Source organism: Schistocerca serialis, chromosome 12 (genome assembly GCF_023864345.2).
Source record: "Schistocerca serialis cubense isolate TAMUIC-IGC-003099 chromosome 12, iqSchSeri2.2, whole genome shotgun sequence".
In the NCBI taxonomy this organism is placed as follows: domain Eukaryota; kingdom Metazoa; phylum Arthropoda; class Insecta; order Orthoptera; family Acrididae; genus Schistocerca; species Schistocerca serialis.
The window spans coordinates 145,441,903-145,462,336 of NC_064649.1; the positions used below are offsets into that span (position 1 = coordinate 145,441,903).

Genomic DNA, 20,434 nt, shown 5'->3' on the forward strand with positions numbered 1-20,434 from the left:
AGTGGCTGCCGCAAACCTTGTCCAGACCAAGTCTGAGAGGGAATAGGTGTCTCTTGTCTAGTCAGGTCGGTAACTGTTGGTAGTGCCATCTCCATTCAGTGGCTGAAAAGGTCAGGCCAGCAGCTGCAAAGGCCCTAGGTCATTTCACGTCAGGAGAAGGGAGGTGATGGTGCAGGTTTCGAGCAGCTCCAGCCCAGGCACTGAGATTCGGCCTGAAGACATGGGTGATGGCGTGCTCATTTAGAGGCTGCAGCTACCACTCATCAGTTCAGGTCTGCAGCCACAGGTGACAGTGCATCCATTTGGCCGTTGCAGAGGTCTGGTATGCGCAGACAAGAATTATGCCGATCTTGTTGAAATTATGCTAGGTCTTCTTGCCTGGTTATATCAGTTCAGATCACGAGAAGTTTGTGGCGGAACCACGACTGAGCTGGCACCAGCTGCCCCTGGTCAGGTCAGGTCAGAAGACGTCGGTGACAGCCCCGCTGTTCAGCCGGCACCAGCCACCTCTGGCCGTGTTGGGTCAGAAGATGTTGGTGACAGTCCAGCTAACACCAAATGCCCTGCCACTAACTGGCTTGGGCCAGAAGATGTTGGGCAGCACTAACATTGAACTTGCACCAGCCACCTCTGGCTGTGTCAGGTGAGAAGATGTTGGTAACAATCCTGCTGTTCAGTTGGCATCAAGTGTCTCTGGCCAGGTGAGGTGAGGTGAGGAGACGTTGGTGACAGTCCTGCTGTTGAGCCCGCACCAGGCGCCTCTGGCCAGATCGGGGTCAGAAGACGTTGGCAACAGTCCCGCCACTGAGCCGCCTCTGGCCGGATCGGGCTCAGAAGACGTTTGTGACAGTCCTGCCATTGAGCGGCTGTAGGGGCCTCCAGTTGCGCACTAGCGGTTTGCCCTTGTCGTTCTGTAGGCGTGACAGTAGCAAAAGCTGCAACACAATAATACCATAAATGAAACTTCTATGTTCTTCAGCTTAATTACTGGCATGAAAACGTTTCTAACTCTCTAGGAAAGAGCTTGTGCTCATTACATTCGTACATGCTAGGTAATGGAGTGTAGTCGAATTAAGTCAGGTGGTGCTGAGGGGATTAGATTAGGAAATGAGACACTTAATGTAGTAAAGGAGTTTTGCTATTTGGGGAGCAAAATAGCTGATCATGGTCGAAGTAGAGAGGATATAAAATGTAGACTGGCAATGGCAAGAAAAGCGTTTCTGAAGAAGAGGAATTTGTTAACATCGAGTATAGATTTAAGTGTCACGAAGTCGTTTCTGAAAGTATTTGTATGGAGTGTAGCCATGTATGGAAGTGAAACATGGACGATAAATAGTTTGGACAAGAAATGGTGCTACACAAGAATGCTGAAGATTAGATGGGTAGATCACGTAACTAATAAGGAAGTATTGAATAGAATTGGGGAGAAGAGGAGTTTGTGGCACAACTTGACTAGAAGAAGGAATAGGTTGGTAGGACATGTTCTGAGGCATCAAGGATCACCAATTTAGTACTGGACGGCAGCGTGGAGGGTAAAAATCGTAGAGGGAGACCAAGAGATGAATACACTAAGCAGATTGAGAAGGACGTAGCTTGCAGTAGGTACTGGGAGGTGAAGCTTGCACAGGATAGAGTAGCATGGAGAGCTGCATCAAACCAGTCTCAGGACTGAAGACCACAACAACAACAGGTCTTCATAAAGTTTAAACCAACACCTCGAAAAAGTAAAGTTACATTTTTTGTAGGTACAAATTGAAATCGTAACATCACAGTGCCATAGCTGGCCACTAGAGGAATGGAAACAATACAATGTAGGCATAGGTGTCCTCAGGAGGTGGAGGGAGGGAGGGGCGAGGGAGGAAGGGGCGAGGGAGTGAGGGTGTGAGGGTGGGAGGGAGTGTGGGAGGGAAGGAGGGAGTGTGGGAGGGAAGGAGGGAGGGAGTGTGGGAGGGAAGGAGGGAGTGTGGGAGAGAAGGAGGGAGTGAGGGAGGGAGGGAGGGAGGGAGGGAGGGCGGGAGGCAGTCACGTGCTACCCTCTCTCCAGAAATCTGGAGTACATTGGCTTTGTTAATTACCAACGGAAAATGCTTCTGTTGGAGCACAAAAGTGGTCAGTATGTTCTTCTTGCAAATAGTGACCGAGGGCTGTTTTCTTTCAATTGTAACTATTCAGGTCTCTGAACGTGCAGCCACGTACAAAATTTTGCGCTTCTTGCAAAAACTGACAGAAAAGTGGCGAAACAGTTGCCTTGGTCTGCCTTCCTTACAAGCAATTTTGGCATGCGAACATATTAGCGTTCTTAACACAGCACATTCTAAACCCTTTCCCCGAGTCCCTATTTGTAGTTAAGGTTGCATACTCAGCAGCTCCCTATCACTGTCACTGTCTATACACAAGTATGTCTTTCTTCCGTTGTCTCCTTTTTCTCCCATTGGTTTACAATATATCCTAATGCCACCGTCTCCTCTCACTTACATTGTTTTCTTTCTCACTACCACTGTCTCCTTCATCTACATCTACATCTACATCCATACTCCGCAAGCCACCTGACGGTGTGTGGCGGAGGGTACCCTGAGTACCTCTATCGGTTCTCCCTTCTATTCCAGTCTCGTATTGTTCGTGGAACCACGAATGAAGAAGGTGAGAAAGTATCAGAATGGGCTGAAATGGAACGCCTTTTCTTACTATTTGACGGGAAGGACAAAGGGACATTCCGCTCAGCTAGATGGGCTCAGGTCTACACTCCCGATCTTTGTTTCGTTACCACTAACAACAAATGATTACCCTTGCAGACCAGCAGGAAGGTGCTCAGTGATTTCCCTAGAAGCCAACACCGACCTGTATTGGTGAAAATTGGACTCGAAATCCCAGTTGTGAAGTCTATACCAAAGCCACGATGGAACTTCCAAAAAGCCAAATGGGAAAAATTCTCTGAAGAGGTTGATCATATTATTCAGTTTATTCCACCTAAAGTTAGGCACTACGACTGCTTTGTTAGACTAATTCATTCCATTGCCAGAAAACATCTTCCAAGAGGCTACAGAGAGAACTACATTCCTGGATGGAGCCCTAGATGTCAAGAATTGTATGACGAATTTAAAACGACTCGAGACACCAAGGTAGCAGATGAATTGATTTCAGCCCTAGATTAAGCTAGGCAAAAGAAATGGATGGAACTAACTGAAAACATGTCTTTCCAACACTCGAGTAAGAAAGCTTGGAATTTATTAAGAAAACTTGGCAGTGCCACAAAAGTTAATATCTTATCAGACAAAACAAATCCTAACAAAATAGCAGCCAGGATTGTTAATATAACAAGAACACCAAGCAACAATAACAAACAGAAAGCCAAAGAAATAAAACATGAGCTAAGGTCTAAAATGTCTCAAGCACAGCCTTCCGAATTTGCACAGAAAATCTCTGCAGCCGAAGTTGCTTCAGCCCCAGATACTCTGAAATCTGGTAAAGCGGCTGGTTGTGATGGTATCTACCCGGAGTTCCTTAAACATGCTGGACAAGGTGCAGTGCAGTGGCTAACTGCACTGTTTAATGAAATTCTCGCAACAGGAAGACTGCCAAATCTTTTTAAGAAAACTAAAATAATTGCCATCCTGAAACCGTCAAAATCTGGTAACAATTCTGAAGACTATAGACCCATTGCACTTCTAAGTGTCTGCTATAAACTGCTGGAGAGGTTACTCTATAATAGAATTGCACCAACTATCCTGAAACACATTCCTGTAGAACAGGCTGGCTTCAGACGAGACCGCAGTTGTAGCGATCAAGTGCTAGCGTTGGCAACATACATAGAGAAGGGCTTCGAAGACCTGAAGAAAACAATGCCCGTGTTTATTGACCTAACGTCAGCATATGATACAGTGTGGCGGAAAGGCATGCTTCTTAAGTTCTTAAGAATAATTTCATGTAAAAAAATTGCACAACTACTCAATAACATGCTGTCCAACAGGAAATTCCAAGTTCACCTAAAATGTCAAGTAAGCAAGGTATACAATTTAAATGACGGACTACCACAAGGATCAGTATTGGCCCCCCTACTTTCCAATTTATATGCCGCTGACTTGCCAGAAACGAAAGCAAGAACATTTATCTATGCTGATGACATAGCCTTGGTGACGCAGGCTAACGATTTTACAACTTCAGTTTTTTATTGCCAAACGAAATAATAAAATAATAAATTGTTCGTGGAAAGAAGGATTGTCGGTATGCTTCTGTGTGGGCTCTAATCTCTCTGATTTTATCCTCAGGGTCTCTTCGCGAGATATACGCAGGATGGAGCAATATACTGCTTGACTCCTCGGTGAAGGTATGTTCTCGAAACCTCAACAAAAGCCCGTACCGAGCTACTGAGCGTCTCTCCTGCAGAGTCTCCGTAACGCTTTTGCGATTACTACATGATCCTGTAACGAAGCGCGCTGCTCTCTGTTGGATCTTCTCTATATCTTCTATCAACCCCATCTGGTACGGATCCCAAACTGCTGAGCAGTATTCAAGCAGTGGGCGAACAAGCGTACTGTAACCTACTTCCTTTGTTTTCGGATTGCATTTCCTTTGGATTCTTCCAATGAATCTCAGTCTGGGATCTGCTTTACCGACGATCAACTTTATATGATCATTCCATTTTAAATCACTCCTAATGCGTACTACCAGATAATTTATGGAATTAACTGCTTCCAGTTGCTGACCTGCTATTTTGTAGCTAAATGATAAGGGATCTATCTTTCTATGTATTCGCAGCACATTACACTTGTCTACATTGAGATTCAATTGCCATTCCCTGCACCATGCGTCAATTCGCTGCAGATCCTCCTGCATTTCAGTACAATTTTCCATTGTTACAACCTCTCGATACACCACAGCATCATCTGTAAAAAGCCTCAGTGAACTTCCAATGTCATCCACAAGGTCATTTATGTATATTGTGAATAGCAACGGTCCTATGACACTCCCCTGCGGCACACCTGAAATCACTCTTACTTCTCTCCATTGAGAATGACATGCTGCGTTCTGTTATCTAGGAACTCTTCAATCCAATCACACGATTGGTCTGATAGTCCATATGCTCTTACTTTGTTCATTAAACGACTGTGGGAGACTGTACCGAACGCCTTGCGGAAGTCAAGAAACACAGCATCTACCTGTGAACCCGTGTCTATTGCCCTCTGAATCTCGTGGACGAATAGCTCGAGCTGGGTTTCACACGACTGTCTTTTTCGAAACCCATGCTTGATTCCCACAGAGTAGATTTCTAATCTCCGGGAAAGTCATTATACTCGAACATAATACGTGTTTCAAAATTCTACAACTGATCGACGTTAGAGATATAGGTCTATAGTTCTGCACATCTGTTCGACGTCTCTCCTTGAAAACGGGGATGATCTGTGCCCTTTTCCAATCCTTTGGAACGCTATGCTCTTCTAGAGACTTACGGTACACCGCTGCAAGAAGGGGGGCAAGTTCCTTCGTGTACTCTGTGTAAAATCGAACTGGCATCCCACCAGGTCCAGCGGCCTTTCACCTTTTGAGCGATTTTAATTGTTTCTCTATCCCTCTGTCGTCTATTTCTATATCTACCATTTTGTCATCTGTGCGACAATCTAGAGAAGGAACTACAGTGCAGTCTTCCTCTGTGAAACAGCTTTGGAAAAAGACATTTAGTATTTCGGCCTTTAGTCTGTCATCCTCTGTTTCAGCACCATTTTGATCACAGAGTGTCTGGACGTTTTGTTTTGATCCACCTACCGCTTTGACATAAGACCAAAATTTCTTAGGATTTTCTGCCAAGTCAGTACATAGAACTTTACTTTCGAATTCATTGATCGTCTCTCGCATAGCCCTCCTCACACTACATTTCGCTTCGCGTAATTTTTGTTTGTCTGCAAGGCTTTGGCTATGTTTATGTTTGCTGTGAAGTTCCCTTAGCTTCCGCAGCAGTTTTCTAACTCGGTTGTTGTACCACGGTGGCTCTTTTCCATCTCTTACGATCTTGCTTGGCACATACTGATTTAACGCATATTGTACAATGGTTTTGAACTTTGTCCTCTGATCCTCAACACTATCTGTACTTGAGACAAAACTTTTGTGTTGAGCCGTCAGGTACTCTGTAATCTGCTTTTTGTCACTCTTGCTAAACAGAAAAATGTTCCTACCTTTTTTAATATTTCATACCACAGCAGCTCAAAAATTCGGGGGTGGGTGGGGGTGAGGGGGCTCCAACTTACGTTTTCCCCTATCCCCTTACGTTTAATATTTCGGTCTGGGAGGGTCCAACCCCCCCCCCCCCCCCAGGATTATATATGATCTCTACTCATCTGTATTTTTCATTTGCACCGTCACCTCTCACTTTTGCTTCCATTGCTTCTCTTTCCATCTGTCTCTTTCTCTTTTACTGCCACTTCTCTCACTGACTATCAATATCTGCCCTTTGTTTAGTTCCCACTGCTTTTGTCTTCATCCATCTCTCTTTCTATTTCACTGCCACTTTCTCTCTCCTACCATCATTGTCTCCTCTCTCTTTCTCCCCCACTGGCACTGTCTCCTCTGTCTTCCAACATCACTGATACTATCTTCTAGCACAAAAAAGCGTGTTCGCAAGCCAAAAATTTTGGTGAGTAAGTCAGTATGAGGGTTGACAATTGTTTCTTCACTTTTCTGCTGGTCTTTTCAAGAACAACTCGTCCGCTATTTTTGTTCTCCGACAGAAGCATTTTTCTGCTGATTGCCTTATTTCTCTGCTGCAGCGGGGTGAGATGGTTATGTAAACCCAGTCCTATGGTTCAGTAAAGTTTTGAAAGTTTATTTATACACATGCCAAAAAAAGTTTTGCGTCACTCCAGTCCCCAGAACTCCTGAAGATGGACGTTACTGTGGATATTGTACCACAGACTGTTGACTGTTCAGAGATGTCACTAAACCCGCCCAAAGATGTACACAACCATGCACGAGCAGCGCCTATTAGACGGAGGGGGTCCGACAGTCGATCAGTTCCAGTCATTCCACCAGGCTTGTGTTATCTGTAGTTCAACCATGCCTAGACGGTCAATACCGCGGATCGATCGCGTCCGTATTATTACTTTGTGCCAGGAAGGGCTCTCAACAAGGGAAGTGTCCAGGCGTCTCGGAGTCAACCAAAGCTACGTTGTTCGGACATGGAGGAGATGCAGAGAGACAGGAACTGTCGTTGACATGCCTCGCGCAGGGCGCCCAAGGACTACTACTGCTGTGGATGACCGCTACCTACGGATTTTGACTCGGAGGAACCCTGACAGCAATGCCACCATGTCGAATAATGCTTTTCGTGCAATCACAGTGTTGTGTCTAGACAAGACAGCCTAGACACAATGAGAGGAAGCCGAAAGGCACGCGCTAAGCTAAAGCAGGATGGCGTGAGGTCTGAAACAGGATACGTAATGAATGCTATAAAGAAAAGTACGTAGCTTCTGGATAACTTTAATCCATCCTTTTTGGTACATCTGGAGATTGTGGCGATACAAGTGAGACTCTTTAGATACATGCAATGTTACTAATGGCGCCTTGCTAGGTCGTAGCCATTGACTTAGCTAAAGGCTATTCTAACTATCTGCTCTGCAAATGAGCGAGGCCCGCATCTCGTGGTCGTGCGGTAGCGTTCTCGCTTCCCACGCCCGGGTTCCCGGGTTCGATTCCCGGCGGGGTCAGGGATTTTCTCTGCCTCGTGATGGCTGGGTGTTGTGTGCTGTCCTTAGGTTAGTTAGGTTTAAGTAGTTCTAAGTTCTAGGGGACTTATGACCACAGCAGTTGAGTCCCATAGTGCTCAGAGCCATTTGAACCATTTTGAAATGAGCGAGGCTTCGTCAGTGTGCATCGCTAGCTACGTCGTCCGTACAACTGGGGCGAATGCTAGTCCGTAACTCGAGACCTGCCTTGTGGTGGCGCTCGGTCTGCGATCACACAGTGGCGACACGCGGGTCCGACATGTACTAAATGGACCGCGGCCGATTTAAGCTACCACCTAGCAAGTGTGGTGTCTGGCGGTGACACCACACACAGGACGTTGTGTGTCGACCCAAACTGTGCGCAATAGGCTGCATGATGCGCAACTTCACACCCGACGTCCATTGCGAGGTCCATCTTTGCAACCACGACAGCATACAGCGCGGTATTGATTGTCCCAACAACATTCCGAATGGACCGCTCAGAATTGGCATCACGTTCTCTTCACCGATGAGTGTCGCATATGCTCTCAACCACTTAATCGTCGGAGACGTGTTTGGAGGCAACCCGGTCAGGCTGAACGCTTTAGACACACTGTCCAGCGAGTGCAGCATTATGTGGGGCCGACGTACGCCGCTGGTGGTCATGGAAGGCGCTGTAACGGCTGTACGATTCGTGACTGCCATCCTCCGACCGACAGTGCAACCTTATCGGCAGCATATTGGCGGGGCGTTCGCCTTCATGGACGACAATTCGCGCCCCCATCGTGCACATCTTGTGAACGACTTCCTTCAGGATAACGACATCGTTCGGCTAGAGCGGCCAGCATGTTTTCCAGACATGATCCGTATCTAACATGAGAAGTGGGACAATCTCGACCAACATTGCCTTGATGAACTTGTGGATAGTATGCCAGGACGAATACAGGCACGCATCAGTGTCAGAGGACGTGCTACTGGGTATTAGAGGTACCGGTGTGTACAGCATTCTGGACCACCACCTCTGGAGGTCTCGCTGTATGGTGGTACAACATGCAATGCACGGTATTCATGAGCAATAAAAAGGGCGGAAATGATATTTATCTTGATCTCTATTCCAGTTTTCTGTACATGTTCTGTAACTCTCGGAACCGAGGTGATACAAAACTTTTTTTCATTTGTGTATATTGCGATACATTTATATACTTTTACACGTATAAGCAAGAAACAAGGTTAACACACAATCTTTTGCTTACAGTTTTTTCTCGATACTTTGGTCATCAATCGCATTCCATCAGAGACGCACTGTTTAGTATTAGTAATAATGTTAATAGAAATACTTTACTGAATTTGCAGTCTTTCCAGTGTTACATAATTTTTGGCAGTCATGTTAAGTTCATTGCAGAGATGTTGAGACATTCGTTATCACATTTTGGTCACTGCATATTTATGTAGGCATGAAGTGTTCCTCACACAGAGACGCCAAGTCATGAAGTTTTAGTGTTGAAAATAAGCTGACTGGAAACATAGTTTGGTGACCTCAGAAACCTTGTAATGACCTTAGTACCCTTGCCGTATGTTCGCTATGTTAGTTAAAGCTACATTTAGGCCTCAGACCGAATGTTACGTGCAGATTTTATGGTAATTTTGAACCTCTGAATCTGTGTAATGGATAATGATATCGAGAAAAGTTTCAAATTATAGATGACGCCATCTTCACAACTGGTTGTTTTGTACAGGATTTGCCTTTGGCGTACGGAAGGCGGAATGTGGACTTTCGGATGAGTGTAAGTACTAGAGTTACACTACTGGCCATTAAAATTGCTACACCACGAAGATGACGTGCTACAGACGCGAAATTTAACCGACAGCAAGAAGATGCTGTGATATGCAAATGATTAGCTTTTCAGAGCATTCACACAAGGTTGGCGCTGATGGAGACACCTACAACGTGCTGACATGAGGAAAGCTTCCAACCGATTTCTCATACACAAACAGCAGTTGAGCGGCGTTGCCTGGTGAAACGTTGTTGTGATGCCTCGTGTAAGGAGGAGAAATGCGTACCATCACGTTTCCGAGTTTGATAAAGTCGGATTGTAGCCTATCGCGATTGCGGTTTATCGTATCGCGACATTGCTGCTTGCGTTGGTCGAGATCCAATGACTGTTAGCGGAACATGGAATCGGTGGGTTCAGGAGGGTAATACGGAACGCAGTGCTGGATCCCAACGGCCTCGTATCACTAGCAGTCGAGATGACAGGCATCTTATCCGCACGGCTGTAACGGATCGTGCAGCCACGTCTCGATCCCTGAGTCAACAGATGGGGACATTTGCAAGACAACAACCATCTGCACGAACCGTTCGACGACATTTGCAGCAGCATGGACTATCAGCTCGGAGACCGTGGCTGCGGTTACCCTTGACGCTGGATCACAGACAGGAGCACCTGCGATGGTGTACTCAACGACGAACCTGGGTGCACGAATGGCAAAACGCCATTTTTTCGGATGACTAGGTTCTGTTTACAGCATCATGATCGTCGCATCCGTGTTTGACCACATGGCAGTGAACGCACATTGTAAGTGTGTGTTCGTCATCGCCATACTGGCGTACCACCCGGCGTGATGGTACGGGGTGCCATTGGTTACACGTCTCTGTCACCTCTTGTTCGCATTGACGGCACTCTGAACAGTGGACGTTTCATTTCAGATGTGTTACGACCCGTGGCTCTACCCTTCATTCGATCCCTAAATTTCAGCAGGATAATGCACGACCGCGTGTTGCAAGTCCTGTACGGGCCTTTCAGGATACAGAAAATGTTCGACTGCTGCCCTGGCCAGCACATTCTCCAGATATCTCACCAATTGAAAACGTCTGGTCAATGGTGGCCGAGCAACTGGCTCGTCACAATACGCCAGTCACTACTCTTGATGAACTATGGTATCGTGTTGAAGCTGCATGGGCAGCTGTACCTGTACACGCCATCCAAGCTCTGTTTGACTCAATGTCCAGGCGTATCAAGGCCGTTATTATGGCGTGAGGTGGTTGTTCTGGGTACTGATTTCTCAGGATCTATTCACCGAAGTTGCGTGAAAATGTAATCACATGTCAGTTCTAGTATATTATATCTGTCCAATGAATACCCGTTTATCATCTACATTTCTTGTTGGTGTAGCAGTTTTAATGGCCAGTACTTGGTGTAGAAGTTTTAATGGCCAGTAGTGTAAGTAAGAAGAAAAACGGAAAAAACTTGTAACTAACCGGTTACTACGGGTTATTCCTTATTATTGGGAATGGAAATACTTATTGCTTATGAAATCAACGTGAGAAGAATAGGGTCGCCACCGACTCAAACCATACAACTAATCAAAGATTTGGGCGAGTCGGAAAATAAATTAATTTGATCACAGACCAAAAACTCACAAAAATGCATACGTTGTGAGGTCGCTCGCAGCGGATACGATGTAATTAATAGTATTGCCCGTGCGCTGTTCACGACAATCAAACATTTAAAATAAAATAGAAAATGCATGAACACTGTGCATAAGATCAGCTCCCAGCAACACACCTGAAAATATGACTTAATCTAAAGCATTTGTTATAAAATACAAGAGGAGACTAATCACTGGACCTGTGCATAAGGAAACGCATTGGATGTGCTAATGGGAAAGCTACGAGGTGAGTGGATTAGGCGCAAAAACGTAATCTCGGAACACAAGAGAAAATTGTAGATAAAATCATTTATTCCTAAACTAAGGATGTGAGGCATGTACACGATTCCTGATAACACGTGGTTTGTGGAGGCACAATTTCTAGGTATAGTGCCAAATTCCAACAATATCACATCATACAATCATGTTAACATTTTCTAAAACAAACATGCGATCGGACAGTTAGTGATGCCGGTAGCCCAACAACTATAATGTTCTACCACGTGGTTGGCTCCCGACTGACGAAAGACACGGAAAGTAAGGAAAATTTACGAGAAGGCAACGCTCTAAATATTTAGAAAGGTGAAAGCTTATGCAGGCACAGCTGAGGCAAACAGACATTCATACAGAAGCGAGTGCTCACTTCTTATCGACACCTTTGTGTGGCGCTCTTCCGGTGGATCCAAGTCTGCTACAGAAATTTGCTAAAAGAAAAATCTGCCAAAGTTTTGCATTCCTTGCTGCGACAAGGCAAAGCAATCTTCCAGATTTGAAAAGCGAGACCAAAAGCTAACAGCTTTCCCCTCGCCAAGTAACAACGCGCCACGCGGTCAGTCTAACTCACCCTTCTTCGACTGGAGCACAGCTGTGGACGCTTCCCGTACCGGCGGCAGACTGCCTCCCGCTTCTCCAGCCTCTTCCACGCTCCGCGTGGACCGGAAAACCCCAAGATGCCATTTCCGCCACCAACCTAACGCAGGTGGATTTCTCACAAGTAGCGGAAACCTCTTTGCCGACTCCGAGAGTTGGCTATTCTGTGCAACTGCTGCTGAATCTGTACGACTATCGCAGACTTCCTGCAGCAGACTACGCCACCGTCTAGCAACGTGACACACAACCAGATTCATTCAATCACACTACTATGAGAGTAAAGAGAATAGAGAAACGAGGAAAAGAAAGAGAAATGGTAATGAAAATGGGCTACTGGACTAAAGAAAATAGAGAAACGAGGAAAAGAAAGAGAAATGGTAATGAAAATGGGCTACCGGACTAATGAAAGGTGGCTACAGGACCCTTTCAAACTGACTGGAGCTTTATTTCAGTACATCTAGCCTGAGGATACAGACAGAAAGCTGCGGCTAATGGGAAACCACCGACGACTACATTGATGGGGCATGGCGTCCGAATAAGGAGAACCGGGGAGATACGTGTGAGCTAGTCAGCGTGGGGGCGCCCCAGTGGTATCGCCGTGTCCTCTCTAGTCCTTGCTGGGACCACCACGTGATCCTTCGTAGCCCTCTGATTGGCTGCTGGAGGACACTGTGCAGAACGTGGCCAGTTAGAGACGCTCTTGTGAAGCGTCACCCCGTCAGCAGGACTCACTGTGAGGGGATTATTCACTGAGCGTTGGTAGGCGGCGACACCCAGTGTCATCCGGTGCCGCACCAGTTCAGCTCCAGCTACGACCTTACAGTGAAAAAGAAGTTCGGCTGTATCGGAAAAAAAGTGGCAACACAAAAGGACTTAATTACTAATAAATTTTTCTCATCAGTTTGTCAATCCACTCTGCACGCTTTTAGCAGTCGTAGACCACGGTTTTTCGGGCGTACCTTGATAACGGAATCACATCTTCAAAAATGGAGAACGGTGTTTACAGATGTATCTCGGAAGAATTTCATATTTAAAATATGGGCCATTTGTTATGGTCAGTTATTTAGAAAATTGCGGCCCACGTAGCTGAAACAGCCAAAAAGAGTTTTCTTTTGTTGTTTTCTGCACAAGTGCAGTAACTCTGAACCTCTGGATCTCGCTAGCAGATAATGATACCGAAAAAAGTTCCGAAATTCTCCAGGAATATCGTCATACGTAAAAGTTTGCTGGATGTCGTTAAGTGCCCGTGTTCCCAAATACTGGATGAATACAGTGTGTATGATTTGCACGCAGTGAGTTAAGCTTGCCTCTAGACATCCACACAGTTTGTAACTGTAACGCTTATATTACTGTCTTAAAACTTTAGGATAAGACTGTACCTTTCAATGAGTACATAGTGACAGCATTTTAAATTGAAAATCGAAGTTTTGTTGCCCCTGGAAGCTGTTAGAAAGGAAACCTGCTGTTTAGTAATAGATGTGCTATTTTTAATCTGGTATACTAATTTCTGCATGGACAGTAATATGAAGTTACTGATTTTTAAAAACTATACTAAGTTGTAAAATTTGAAATTTTTCCGGCGAATCAACTTTTCAAAAAGATATCAGGCTTGCAGCCGGTCGTCGTAAACTTCATTGCACGATATTTCGACTAGGCAACTGCCAGCCATCTTCAGGTGAGTCGAACGAGGACTGGTGCAGACGTCTTTTCTTTTCCTTTATTGTAATTTTAATCACCTATACAGGCGGGCTGGCAGCAGCACATTACGCTGCTCTTCAGCCTTAAGTGGAACAATAACATGACAGAGGTGATACAGACAATACAAAAAACGGCGGGCAAAAAATGGAGATACAAAAAAAACAATAAACATGAAGCCGTTCACGCTGGACGATAAAAACACTAACACTTGTGGACACGGCGCACAAAACACGGAGAACGGCGATGGCACACGTGAACAGTGGAGTCGTAACTGCACGAAACACAAAACGAAGCACACACACGAGATACTGATGTCGATGATCTCCGGCGCGCGAATGTTCACTAAGCGTGTGCGAGTCCGGGGACCTGCCGAGAGAGGAGGAGGAGGAAGGGGAGTGGGAGAGCGAGAGGGGAGAGCAGAGATGCCATGGGCAGGGGAGAAAGGGGGGAGTGAGGAAGGGGGAGGGGAAACCCAGGGTAAGAGGGGTGGAGGGATGGGACGTGGGAAAAGGGTAGAGAAGGGAAGGGAAGAGAAGGGAGGGAGGGTGCCCAAAGGAAAGGACACCATAAGTGGGGGGTGGGGCAGGGTCAAAGTTGATAGGAGGGGTAGATGGAGGAGAGGAGGGCATCATCAGGGAGGGGGAGCTGGCGGAAGCCACCTTGGGAGAGGGTAAGGAGGGTGGAGAGATGGAGACCGGGTGGGACGTGCGAATACAGGCGCAGCAGCGGGCGGGGGTGGGAGAGGATCGGGGAGACGAGTGGGTGAGGAGGATCGTTGGCGGGAGGTGTACAGGATCCGTATCCTTTCAAGGAAAAGGAGGAGGTGGGGGAAGGGGATGAGATTGTACAGGATCCGCGTGGGGGAGGGGAGACGGATGCGAAAGGCGAGGTGGAGAGCATGACGTTCAAGGATTTGGAGGGATTTATAAAAGGTAGGGGGGGGGGCGGAGATCCAAGCCGGATGGGCAGAACAAAGGATAGGGCGGATGAGGGACTTATAGGTGTGGAGGCTGGTGGAGGGGTCCAGACCCCACGTACGGCCAGAGAGGAGCTCGAGGAGACTGAGGTGGGAGCGTGCCTCGGCTTGGATTGTCCGGAGGTGGGGAGTCCAGGAGAGGCGACGGTCGAGGGTGACGCCAAGGTACTTAAGGGTGGGAGTGAGGGCGATAGGACGGCAATAGATGGGGAGATAGAAATCAAGGAGGCGGAAGGAGACGAAGACGTCCTCCGCTCCAGCTTACATAGTGCGATCATAGTACTGCCGCGCATGCGTTGCAATTGCGGAGACAGAAGGGCCACACCGCCCAGCGGCAGCGCCCTCGCTGGTGGAACTGCAGTACTCAGCTGCCGCCGGTATTGTGGCTGGCCGCAGCTATCGAAGTCTTCTGGCGTCTTCGTCTTGAGCAAATTTCTGAGATGACGGGATTCCACGCGTCATTCAATTGCTAACCACTGTCACGGTTCATTAGATTTCCCGCAACTGATTCTTTGATAATGGAGTCCCAAAAAGTTGTTGCAGCGGCCAAAATCGAAGTTTTGTCGTACTCCTTTGAATGTCCGTTAGAAATACAATGTTCCGCAACTGCAGACTTACTGGGTTGCAGTAGGCGAGTTCAGCATTGATGTTCCGTGCAATGCCCTTCAACGGTACGCGTTGTCTGTCCTATATAGGCCATACCACATTGACACGGTAGTTTGTAAATTCCCGCCTCCCGCAGTAACAAATCACCCTTCACCGATCCCAGCAAATCCGAAATCTTAGAAGACGGACGAAAAACCACTTTCACATTAAAATGATTCAGAATCCTTGCTATCTTGAAGGAGATATTTCTGACAAAGGGAAGAAAAGCTAGGGACTTGGCTGGCGCGTCCTCCTCTTTATCCACGTCCCGGTTCCTGGATTCGTAATTCACATGTTGCAAAGATTCTGCTACTGGGTAGGAACAGTGATCAAGGAAGAGTGACCCTGGGGTTTTACTAAAACGTGGGAATGATGAAATAATGTTTATCTTATGCGGAGAAGTATTTCAAATTTGTACGATACTGTTTGTAGTGGAACTTTTATAAGTCTGTGTCCTTACTGATTGGACATGGTACTTTCCTTTTCGTGGACGATGGAGAAAACGTGCGTTTTAATAGAGCTAACGTGGGAATTTTACGCAGCCTGTTGAGTACACAGCGTGATTTACGAACTAGAAACATCCCTCAACTGCCGCTGGAGTGCGTTGCGGTCGCGTATACCACGTTGGGGCCCACGTACCGTATGCACAAGTCGCATCGATCCTAAGCGTTCGGCAGCACGTTGAACTTGGCACGCTCAACGTTAACGTTCGACAGCACGGTCCGTGTGCCGACGGCAGGAGCTACTTGATAGAGAAATAGCGGCTCCGGTCTCGTAAACGGACATACGGCCGGGAGAGCCCCTCCATGTTCGCATCCAGTGACGCCTATGGGTTGAGGGTGACACGGCGGCCGGTCGGTAACGGTGCGCCTTTTTTTAGAGTGTACTTTTGGTGAGTGTGTGTGTGTGTGTGTGTGTGTGCACTCACCTGCTGCTGGGAGACGGAGTGCACGTCCTTGGAGAGGACCCAGCGCACGACCTGGCTGCAGGGCGGCGTCGTGAGCGAGCCCTGGTAGAGCAGGAAGGACTTCTCGAAGGGGTGGGCGAGCCGCGACAGGCGCAGCGGCCGCGCCACCAGCCGCGACGTCTGCGGCCGCACCACGGCGGCCAGGTGGCGGGTCACCAGCTGCTGCAGCGCCGCGCTGCCCGTCGCCGCCGCCTGCAAAGCGTCACACACAGAGTTACCCTCACGTCCGCCGCGACGTCTAGGGCACCTCGGCTAGGAGGTCCGTACGGCTGCCAGAAACGAGCAAATCAATGTCCCAGCAACAAAGGCAGGGCCGGCCCGGGTGGCCGAGCGGTTCTAGGCGCTGCAGTCTGGACCCGCGCGACCGCTACAGTCGCAGGTTCGAATCTTGCCTCGGGCATGGGTGTGTGTGATGTCCATAGGTTAGTTAGGTTTAAGTAGTTCTAAGTTCTAGGGGACTGATGACCACAGAAGTTAAGTACCATAGTGCTCAGAGCCATTTGAACCAACAAAGGCAGGTTCTAAAACATTTGTATCATATTTTGAAGTCCATATTTTTATATTTGTTTCGTACCTGTCAATAAAATACCAGCTAAACACATGTTTGTGCGTGATGTCTAAAAAATTCGGTACAATTAATCACGAAACCCACATTTACGTGTATCATCTTAAACGTGGCGGAAAATAGCAGCGAAATCCTTATTTACACGTATCTTCTAAATAGGTGCAAGGGAATCAGAAAATAGGACTGAAATGTGCGTCTAATTATAAAAAATCGGTAAAAATTATCCACGAAACCGTAAATGGCGTCGTATGTTGCAGAAAATAGCGTGGGTGGCGAACATTCGTCAAAACTAGGCCAGTACCGCTGGGTGCAGTAGTATGCTGGAAATTTACAATATCACCTGGATGTACTGACGCTGCTGCACCCGAGCAATGCACATTAAGGACGGAAGTCTCGGGATGCTGGGAGGGCCGGCCTGTGTGGCCGAGCGGTTCTAGGCGCATCAGTCTGGAACCGCGTGACCGCTACGGTCGCAGGTTCGAATCCTGCCTCGGGCATGGATGTCTGTAATGTCCTTAGGTTAGTTAGGTTTAAGCAGTTCTAAGTTCTAGGGGACTGATGACCACAGATGTTAAGTCCCATAGTGCTCAGAGCCATTTGAACCATTTTGATGTTGGGAGGACACGTGGCCAATAGCAGCACAGTGTGAGCGAGGAGAAATGAGCGTTTCGTATGTGTAATTTCGTCATTTCATACGCAAAAAAGGAAACCTCGTACGTCGGTTATGGTCGAGACAGTATTTTGTATCGCCGCCATATCGATGTAAAAGGTGCAAAAATGTGTCGTTCACGTGTGTCGAATGCTCGTTTGTCTGAAAAATAAATAAATAAATAAATGTGTTCCACAAACCAAAAGAAACTAGAAATGTTACTTCTTTAACAGCACTGTTCGCAGCTTGCCAGCCACGAGCTTCCGGAAATGTCATGTGTCAGCAGACAGCAGAAAAATGTTCAAATGTATGTGAAGGCACCAAACTGCTGAGGTCATCAGTCCCTAGACTTACACACTACTTAAACTAACTTATGCTAAGAACAAACACACACACACACACACACACACACACACACACACATATATATATATATATATATATATATATATATATATATATATATATAGTCGAGGGAGGACTCGAACCTGTGGCGGGAGGTGGCGCGCAATCCGTGACATGGCGCCTCAAACCGCGCGGCTACTCCGCGCCGCCAGACAGCAGATTAACCTGCATGATTGCGGATGACGCTTGGGTCAGATGGAACATCAACACCATGAAATGTTTCTTAACAATTTTCCTTGTGGATGGACCTACCTTAAGAAACCAGGGAAAGCTGAGCCGTTGAGAAGCCACAGTGCCTGAGGCACGTTGCATATCAGAGGCAGTGGAGTGTGAAGGTTTGGTGCGTGATTATTCGAGACTACAATTCTGATCCTTATTTCATTGAAGCAGTCTTAATGGGTAAAAGATACATACAGTTTCTTGCCGCAACGTTACTGGTTCTCCTAGAGGAAGTACCACATCAAATACTTGAACGAGTACGGTACCAGTAGGATGGGTGCACTTTTCTGTGTCTAGGAACGCGCTCGTCCACCTAGTTTCTGGTCGCTGAATAGGATGTTAAGGCGTTGTCAGTTAGCCTGCACGTTCGCCTGATTTGAGGCCACTGCATTTCTCTCTCTGGGGTAACCTCAAAAAAGATGAAGCTTATGCACAAGTTCCGACGAGCAAATAGTAAACTGTGTCAGTATGTGCCATGATATCGAAGGAATCTATTCAGTCTGCCCAGAAGTACTTGCACCAGCGACTGCAAACGCGTAGCCGGCCGGAGTGGCCGAGCGGTTCTAGGCGCTACAGTCTGGAGCCACGTGACCGCTACGGTCGCAGGTTCGAATCCTGCCTCGAGCATGGACGTGTGTGATGTCCTTAGGTTAGTTAGGTTTAAGTAGTTCTAAGTTCTAGGGGACTGATGACCTCAGCAGTTAAGTCTCATAGTGCTCAGAGCCATTTGAACGATTTTGATTTTGCAAACACGCTTACAGCAGTAGACAGTGGGCATTCGACGCCGCGTATGTTCGACGCGACGCGCGGTAGCTACTCATAAGGCCGGTTCCCACTAGGGCTGCCGCGCGTCAAAACGGCGCGTCAGCGGCGTGGTTGCCATGGAAATGGCGTCAGCGGCAAGGCGCGGCGGGCTCTGCGTCGCGGTTTGACCATGTCGAACCGCTTCCGCTGCCGCGTGCCGCGCTCCAGGTGCGCGCCGCCAATCACAGAACGCGCTGAGTGTGACGTCAGGTACGGACTCCCGGGCCACACGAACTTTCGCCGAACCGCTGGCGCGGACGCGGCGGCAGCTATGAAATACTTATCATCCGATTCCAAGGAAACTATTCGGTAGAAAAATTTGATTCTTGAGCATGTTACAGCCTGATATCTTCTCTCGATAAAGGACCGAATTTCTTTTCGTTATTCGTCGTAGTTACTTGCTGTATCGCATTTACGTAAACCTTTACACGAAATTTTAATGAGTGTGCAGAGGTAAAAACGCATTGCGTGGACTTTGCGTACAGTTCATTTTAGGTAATACATTATTGCGTATGAAATTTAGTCAACATATCGAAATTGTTTTTAAAGCTGAGAGCAGATCGATAGCTATCACCGTTCTCGAGATATTGACTGATATGTCGGCGGACGGGCTATGCCGTCCCCCCGCGCTGGTTGCTCGGCGACGCGACCGGTACTTCGTCCTGCTCGTCGTAAACCATGTGGTTGTATCAACCGCAAATTACGTAAAAGGTTCAAGAAATCGAAACGTGTTTTTTTGCAAACGATAACTTGTGAAAAGTCATGTATTTCGTCGCATGATAAATATCCTAAATCTGTTTATCTACCAAGATATGAAAGTAACTACAGTTTTTCAGAAGGGATAGATGAATTTTTTTAAATGGCATTAATAGCATGTCGAATGAGAAGTTAAACCGAAACTAATTTGCTGACATGTCATAAGATGTAATTTACTAAATATGTAGAGCTATTGATTATTTCCTTTCGTTTTTCTTTATCCAGTGTACTTTACAGATTCAAGACGCGTTTCGCCTTTTACTTTAAGGCATCTTCGGTGGAATCTAGAATGACTCAGTTTTGTTTTGATCTGTGATACTTGGAGATTATAAAACAGTTCACATCTTTTTTTACGTGAATGACTGATTACTTACAGTGAATTGAGTTTTTGGCGGACATATACGTTTCCCCTCACCTGCTCACATGCTGGAGGTTGAACTAAAACTTAGATTATGGAACATAAGCACATTTTCATGTTCGCTCTTTTTTCTTCTGTCACTAGCAGTAGACGTTTTACCGAAAACTCTGATTTAAAGTCGTAACTACAGTGTGTTCACCTCATGTCCCTTCCTGTCTGGTTTGTTTATGTACATGTTGCCAACCTGCAGAATTATATGCTGAAAACTAATGTTTGTTTATTTTTGTTCTCCTTATATCTGTATGTGTGTGTGGCTAGCCAGTGATAGTTATAGAAAGTTGAAAGTGAATCCAGTAGTTGTCAGACAGTGGTTGAAAGATTTGGTGTTCAGCTGATTTCAGT

At 46.8% G+C, this 20,434-nt stretch overlaps 1 protein-coding gene across 1 annotated transcript in view; it reads right to left on the reverse strand.

Annotated features, from left to right (window-relative positions):
* Positions 1-523: 523 nt before the first annotated feature.
* LOC126428009 (carbonic anhydrase 2-like) overlaps positions 524-20,434 on the reverse strand; it is a 107,575-nt gene continuing 87,664 nt past the window's right edge. Inside the window, exons 6-7 of the mRNA XM_050089891.1 lie at positions 16,238-16,468; positions 524-634 (exon numbers count right to left, since the gene is read on the reverse strand). Of these exons, the coding sequence (XP_049945848.1) occupies positions 524-634; positions 16,238-16,468 (342 nt within the window). The remainder of the gene's footprint in view (positions 635-16,237; positions 16,469-20,434) is intronic.